This window comes from Marmota marmota, unplaced genomic scaffold, assembly GCF_001458135.2.
Source record: "Marmota marmota marmota unplaced genomic scaffold, marMar, whole genome shotgun sequence".
Lineage (NCBI taxonomy): Eukaryota > Metazoa > Chordata > Mammalia > Rodentia > Sciuridae > Marmota > Marmota marmota.
Genome location: NW_026000000.1, coordinates 7,669,762 through 7,677,929, shown reverse-complemented (window position 1 = coordinate 7,677,929; position 8,168 = coordinate 7,669,762). Strand labels below are relative to the sequence as shown.

The 8,168-nt window shown below is 34.3% G+C and overlaps 1 protein-coding gene across 3 annotated transcripts in view; it reads right to left on the bottom strand.

The window, feature by feature from the left end:
- Positions 1-4,938: 4,938 nt before the first annotated feature.
- Ercc6 (ERCC excision repair 6, chromatin remodeling factor) overlaps positions 4,939-8,168 on the bottom strand; it is an 82,592-nt gene continuing 79,362 nt past the window's right edge. For all 3 annotated transcript variants that reach the window (XM_048807480.1, XM_015498904.2, XM_048807481.1), the window contains one exon: positions 4,939-8,148. In XM_048807480.1, the coding sequence (XP_048663437.1) occupies positions 7,726-8,148 (423 nt within the window). In that variant the 3' untranslated portion in view covers positions 4,939-7,725. The remainder of the gene's footprint in view (positions 8,149-8,168) is intronic.

Genomic DNA, 8,168 nt, shown 5'->3' with positions numbered 1-8,168 from the left:
GGGATTCTAATGGGGATTGTGCTAAATCTATAAATCAGTTTGGGGAGTATTGCAATTTTAGTGTTAAGTCTTCTGACACATGAACATGGAATGTTTTTCCATTTATTTAAACCTTCTTTAATTACTTTCAACAGTATTTTGTAATTTTCAGTGTGTAAGTTCTGAACTTTTGATTAAATTTATTTCTTAAAATCTTATTATTTCCAATGTTGTTGTGAATTATATTACTTCCTTAATCTTATTTTTTGATTATTCATTGCAAATATATAGAAGTAAACTGATTTTCAAAATATTGATCTTGTACCCTCCAATCTTGCTGAATTTGTTTTGTTCTAATAGCTTTTTAATGTATTCCTTAAGATTTTCTGTATACATGATCATGTCATCTGTGAATAGAGATGGTTTTACTTTTTCCTTTCTAACCTGGATTCCTCTTCTTTCTTTTTCTTGTCTAATTGCAATGGGTCAATGTTGAAGAGAAATGATAAGAGTGGCCACCTTTGTCTTAATCATGATCATAGGAGAGAAGTATTCAGTATTTTTCCATTAAGAATTAAGTTAGCTGTCAGTTTTTCATAGACACCCTTTATTAAGTAAGTTATCATCCATTTCTAGTTTTTTGACCATTTTTGTAATAAAATGTCAGATTTACTCAAATGCTTTTTCTGTATCTATAGAGATAATTGTGTGACTTTTTTTTTCTATTGCTATGATGTATTATATTAGTTGATTTTCAGATGTTAAATCAACCTTATATCCCTGGGATAAATATCACTTGATGGTGGTGTACAATTCTTTTTCTAAGTTGCTAGATTTGGTTCATTAGTATTTTATTGAGGATTTTACCATCCATATTCATAAGCTATATTGGTTTGTAGTTTTATTTCTTTGTGACAACTTTGAATGGTTTTAGCATCCCAATACTGGCTTCATAAAATAAGGTGGGAATACCCCCTCCCCTTCTATTTCTTTTTGAATAATCCAAGTTAAGTCTTTGATTGCTCTGTAGAATTCAGCAGTGAAGCCACCTGTGGACAGTTTTTCAAAACCTGATTTAACCTTTTCCTTGTTATAGGTCTATTCAGATTGCCTATTTCAGCTTGAGTCAGTTTCAGTTGTTCATGTCATTTTAAGAATTTGTCCATAAGTTATCCTCTTTTTTGTCATAAAACTGAAGTATTCTTTTATAATTGCTTTTATTCCTGTAAGCTTGGCAGTAATCTCTTCCACAACTGATCCTAGCAATTTGAGTTCTCTTTTTCTTGGTCAAACTAGCTAAAGATTTGTCAATTTTGTTGATCTTTTCAAAGAAGCAGTTTTTGTAACTTTGATTTTTATTGTTTTTCTATCTTTATTTCCTTAATTTCCATTCCACTCCTTATTATTTCTTTCTGCTTGCTTTAGGTTTAGTTTGCTGTACTTTTCCTAGTGACTTAAATGGAAGGTAAGGCTTTTGATTTTAAGCCTTGTTTTCTTTATAATGTAGGCAATTTCATCTATAAATTTCCCAAGCACATCCCTTAAGTTTTAATATGTTGTGTCTTTGTTTTCATTTGTCTCAAAGTATATTATAATTTTCTTTGGGTTTTCTTCTTTACTCATTGGTTGTTATTTAATTCTCTCAAATTTATAAGCTTCTTAAATTTTGCCATTTTGATTTCTAATTTCATGATTGTGAACACTGAATATGCTTGGTATTTGTTTCTATTTAAATTTATTGAAGTTTTATGGGTTAGCATATGGTCTATGTTGAATAAAGTTTCTGGTGAAACTTATCAATAAGACAGACTGTGGTTGTTGGATGAAATGTTCTATAGATATCTGTTAGGTGTAGTTGGTTTGCAGTGTCAAGACTTCTATTTCACTATTAACCTTCTGTCTAAATTTTCTAGCCATTACTGGATAGAATTATTGGAAATCGGGTATTTTAAATCTCCAACTATTAGTGTTATTGATTTCTCTCTTCATTTCTATTAATTTTTGCTTCATGTGTTTTGGTGCTGGTATTAGGTGCATATAATTGTTATATCTTCCTGATGGATTGACCCTTTTAGCATTCTCTCTCTCTCTCTGGTAACATTTTGTTTGAAATTTGATTTTGTCTGATAAGCAAGCACTCTACCAACTGAGCTATATTCTCAACCCAAATTTGGGTATTTCTTGTTTAAAAGATCCATTAGCAACAATTTTTATTTATTTTTGTTTATCTGAGAAAAACTTTAATTCTTGTAGGTTTTTTCCTTATTTTTGTTTTTTGCAGTGCTGGGGTTCAAACCCAGGGCCTTGCTCATGCTAGACAAATGCTTTATATCATTGATTTATACCCCTGAGCCCTCATTCTTGATAGGATTCTTTGTTGACTTTTTCTTTTATCCCCTCTCTAGAGCACTTTGAATGCCATCCCTGCCTCTGGCCTCCATTTTTTTCTACCCTCTGAGAGGTCAGCTCTCATTCTTACTGAAGTTGCCTTTCCACTTTCTGTTTACTGCTCAAATTTTTTTTGTTTGAGTTCAGCATTTTTACTATGTCTGTGGGTCCCTTTGCATTTACTATGCTTCAAGGTCACTGACCTTCCTGGATGTTTTTCAGTAAATTCAGGGAGTTTACAGTCATTATTTATTTTTTCTTCTTTCCCTCTTATTCTTGAAAAATCCATTACATATACATTTAACTGTGTCTTAATAGTGTACTTGGTGACGTCTCACATTTCTCTAAGGCTGTGTTCATTTTTCTGCTTTTTCCTATTCTTTGGATAGCACAATCTGTCAATCTTCTAGGTGATGGAATATTTCTCCTACTAATTCAAATCTACTGTTGACTTCCCTACTGCATTTTTTATGATAGTTTTAAACTCCATTAATTTAGCTCCTACAACTTGGAGCTAGGGGAGTTGGAGAAATGCTGACAGCCTACCCCTCCCAATGAGATACTTTATCCCTTGACTGGGAGCTGAGAAGGAGCTCCATTTTCTTGAAATACATACCTGGAGCTTCTAGGTGAGGGAAATGTTGTATCTCAAACATCATAGACTCACTGTTCTTACCAAGGTTTAGTAGGTTTTCGTGAATAAGTATTACTTCATTCACATATAATTTTAAGACAATTTCCAAAAGCATCATATATGTTTTTACAAATTTCACTGATTATGTTTGATTCATGGGTCTACAGGGCCTGTCACACTGACATTTTGGAAATGGAAGTCTAAGGGATGTTTTGAAGTTGGAAAATTTAACTGTGTACTTCACCACACTAACAGTGACATTAAAGATGAAGATCTACACAATTTTATCAGTTTAACAGAATAAACAACCCAGAAACTTTCCCATTAATTATATGGAAGTGGTATATAATGTAAAGATGATTTTATATATTAGGAGGAAAAGGATGAACTTTTTAGGAAACCAGGTTAGGGAACAGCTTCTTAAATAAGGAGACAAGACATGGGAAGACTAAATTCACTATATTTAAAATTTTAAAACTCCTGAATAATAAAACTCAAAAAGTAGATCTATGGATGTTTTAATCTCCTTATGTAAAAGTAAAAAAGAAAAGCTCTCCAACCCCAAAATCTATAAAATACCCAGTGGTAAGCCTAATATGAACTATAAAAGATTTTGAACAGTTATTAAAATTTTATCCAAGAATATAAAGGACTTAAAATGAGGCCCATCATGAAACTAATGGGGAAAATTATATTACTTATGAAAAAGTCTATTATCCTTAAACTAATAAAGTAATACAATCCCAATCAAAAGAATAACACAATTTTAGTGGAACTTAATAAGCTGATTGTACAATTAATTTGGAACTGAAAATGCACAAGACACCAAAGAGAGTAAAAAAGGAAGTGGGACTTGTCCACAAGCGGCAAAATATGGCGCAAAACCAAATGACAGTGTGAAGAGTGTGGTAAAATAGACATCTAGATACATTTCTAGAAGTAAATGACATAATATATGATGAGTTAAAACTTGGGATTTTAACTGGTCAGAAAAAATAATAGACTATTCATTAATAGCTGTGAAAACTGCCTTTTATTTCTGTGTGGAACAACCCTAAAAAATTTAATAACTCATAAAAATCCAGGCAAATATGACATGAACAGGCATGATATAACAGAGATCTACAAATAATCAATAAACATAGAAATGTTTGGTTTTATGGTAATCAGGAATATTCAAGTTAAACCAAGGTTATTTTCAACCACAAGATTTTCACAAAAACCTACTGAGCCTGAGACTGTCTACCTCCTGCTGCCATGGGTGTGGAGAAACAGGTCCTTTCAATGTATTGTGAATTGGAGGAAATAAGTTCACTACATTCATTGCAAAATATTAAAATGAGGGCTGGGGTTGTGGCTCAGTGGTAGAGAGCTTGCCTGGAATGTGTGAGGTACTGGGTTAAATTCTCAGCACCACATATAAATAAATAAATGTCCATTCACAACTAAAAAACTTTTTAAACTGTTATTATTTTTAACCTAGCAATTCCATGAAAGTATAGCTGTAAGAATGAGAAGATGTCTGTATATAATGTTAATTTTAGATGCAATAAGGATGATATAATTCCATTAATGTAAATTACATGTAATAAATTAGCTCCTATAATAGGAACTCCAAAATACAATGGTTTAAATAAGTCAGTGGTGTATTTTACTCTTAAGTAACAGAGCAAAGAGCACAGTTCAATACTGGCAGATCAATTTCTTCATCCTCAACACATAACCTCTTTGGAGATGCCAGGGCATGCCGAAGCTCCCATGGGCATTCCCACCAGCAAGAAGGGAATATGAAGAAGAGTATACACTCCAATTCCTTACTGAAGACCCTATCTGGAAGTTTTACATCCCACAGCCCCAAACTTCAATATGTGGCCATACTCAACTATCACAGAGGTTGAGAAGTATAATCATTAGCTGAACAACCATGTGTCCAAGTAAAGTTCAGGAATTTTATTAAAGGAAGAAAGGGGAAATACACACATTATGGCAACAAATTTTTGCTACTTGTTTCATAAATGTGTGGAAAACAGCCTAGAAGAACACACACACGTATCTGTATAGGAACTATATACACTCCAAATATAGAATTTAGCTCTGGAACAGAAGCAAGATTGGTGCATGGTGGGAAGATAGATAGCATGCGTATTGCTTGAAATTTTTTAACAGTGACGGTACATTCACATAGTAACTAAGGAATTTTAAAAACTTGACAAAAAATTCAAGTCCTTTATTTGTATTAATATAATACATTCAATACATTAAATCTATTCACATTGTACAAAGAACTTCATGTTCCAAAAATTAACTTTCATCTAAATGAATAAGTTACTCTATATTGTTAAAACCTTTCCATTTAGAGCACTGTTCTTCAATGCCCTTCACCCCGGAGGCATAAAGACCATGTTTACAGATCACAGGTACACAACCTACCCAAGACCATGGCTTGTCAGCAGCAGAACCGGAAAGAGGACTATCTTGCACTTATTGCATCATACTTTTATTTCTTGCTCAAAGAGAAGGCTACAACTTCTCTAGCTCAATATAATTTAGATTCAGACTCTATAAGGAAAATGTCCAAATGCTCCTCACTAGTGAACCAGATCAGTATTTTACCCTGAGAACAAGCCAGGAGGGGGAGATACAATTTTCTTATATGCTAATGATTACAAAAATAAAAATGTACCCCATAAACAGTCACACGTTTTGATTCTCTTTAGGATTTATTGAGTGGTTTAGAAATCCCTTCTAAGACTTCTAGATAATAATGGCAAAATGAATATATATGAATATATATATGAATCAAACTAAAAGCAAACAAAATGAATAAGCCAGAATCCAAGAAAAGAAGCAGAAAATCCTGATAGGAATATAACTCTGCTAAGGGAAGGGAACCCTGGCCTAAGCTATCTAAAGAAAGAACAGCAAGTCTCAAACCAGGGTTCCCCAACCAAAGCCACATGCATCCTGGCAGGGGCACCACCTGCACAGAACCCTCCCCTCTGTGTTGCAGGGAAAAGCAAGTATCAGGTCTAGACCCAGCTGTTCACTTAAGTATGAGTTTAAGATTTAAGAATACCGCATGGGAGGGAGGCAAGCAAAATACAAAGAAATGACAAAGAAAAAAATAGCAAGTTGCAGAAAACACATCCAAGAAAAAAAATGCACTGTGATGGCTTAGAAGAAATTTAAGGAATGCAATGAACTTGAGAAAACAAGACTTGAAATGATAAAAAAAATAAATAAATAAATAAAAAACTATGAGAAGTAAACAAGAAAAGCAAAGCTAAGAAAATAAACTGAGGATTAAGGTTAAACGATCACAGAGCCATAAATATAACAGACTCTAACAGTCTCTAAGAACACAATTAGCTGAAAACCAAACCATTAAAACAGGAGAGTATCACAGTGAATGTCAGCACAAGAGGTGAATGCCACTAGAAAGAAGATGACTTAGACAACTGTGGTCACATCTACAACAATCAGTGCCCTCAGCAAACCAAGCTCAACAAATGAAACAACAGATCTTCAGACACCAGCCAGCAAGAGGACAAAGAGAGTACTGCACGGTGGTCACCTCATGGTGAGGAAGGGATGCCTGGCCGTGGTCCTGTACAGTGTAGTACAGTGTAGTACTCATGTGTTCTTTCATGCATGTACTTTTGGTTTTTCTTGGATATTCCTTTTTTTTTTTTTATGATAACACATTTTATTTTCCTAAAACCAATCGTGAGAATAGGGAGGAAAATGTATGTTTTGCTTAAAGCCAGAGTAAAATGAGTACACTAAAACTTTTGACAAATATCTGCTTTATTATTTATTACCAGGCTTTCATGCTTTACTAATAAAAACGCTCTCCGACTAGAGATGTCGCTCAGAGGTACAGTGCATGCTTAGCATGTATGAGGCTCTGGATTAAATCCCCAGCTTCCAAAAAAGGGGGAAAAAACCTGCAAATTTAATTATATTTTTTCAAGAAGGATTGTTTAAAGGCAATTAATATGATGTAAATTTGAGATATTATCTTTTCATGTATGGCAGATGATAAATTTAAACATTTAAAAATTATGCATCAAAATACTGTTATCAGATATTGATAAACTAATTTACTGAATAGGCTGACTAAATGTAAGACATGTTTTTAGCACCAATAAAAAGAATTGAGACTTCTATTCTACAACTTCTTCTTTTTCTTCTTTTTTTGAGTACTGGGAATCCAACCCAGGGAGCTTTACTACTGAGAAACATCTCCAACCCTTCTTACTTTTTACTTTAAAGTAAAAAGGGTCTCGCTAAGTTGCTGATGGTAGCCTTCAACCTGAGATTCTCTTGTCTCAGCCTCCTGAGTCACTGGATTATAGGAGTGCACCACAGCACGCAGCTCTATTCTGTAAACTTCTAAATGAATAGTTATATGCTCCCTGACACCATCTTTTGGGTAAAGGAACAAATGTGCTCCAAGAAACAACTGTTAAGTCCCTGATTTTAGAACACAATTTCATAATGGAAAAAAACAATCCATCCAAGTATTTTTCTTCTAATAGCATTATTAAAACTTTTCAGTTTTGGAGAAGAGTTTTTTTCTTTAAAGTTTTAGTTATGAGGTAGATGCCATTTTAAAGTAAACATAGGGGCAGCCAACTTTCCTCGACAAATATATGATTATTAAGCACAAGTTGGTAATCACACACTTCCAGTAGAAGACATGACTGAAAATTTAGTGTTGTTTAGCAGTACTCTGGCTTGAGTTTCCAAATTCCTTCACCTTGAGGAGTTCTATGAAAAGTGCACAGATTTCTCAATAGTTCCCGAAAGACACAAGACTGTGACGCTGATAGCTTGGACTCAAATTCCTGTAGAATCTCCTGAGTGCTGGCCTGGCCGTCAATGTGGGCCTGAAAAGCTATGAAGTTCCTCATTTCCACCAGCAGGTCATCATGTTCTGTGGTGAGCGCCTGAGAGGCAGAAGCCTCTGGCAGGTGTCCACTTTCACTCTCTAACCGCTCTGGGAGAATTAGGTGATTTCTCGCTCTCATTCTGGCCAAGAGTGAGGAGGAAGCAAGAGGCCCAGAAGAAGACTCTGAATCTTCTAATTTTCCACTGAAGTGATCAGGGCCATGATCTTTTCCCTCCTTTTTCATGACACCATCCTGCAGGAAAAAGAGCACTA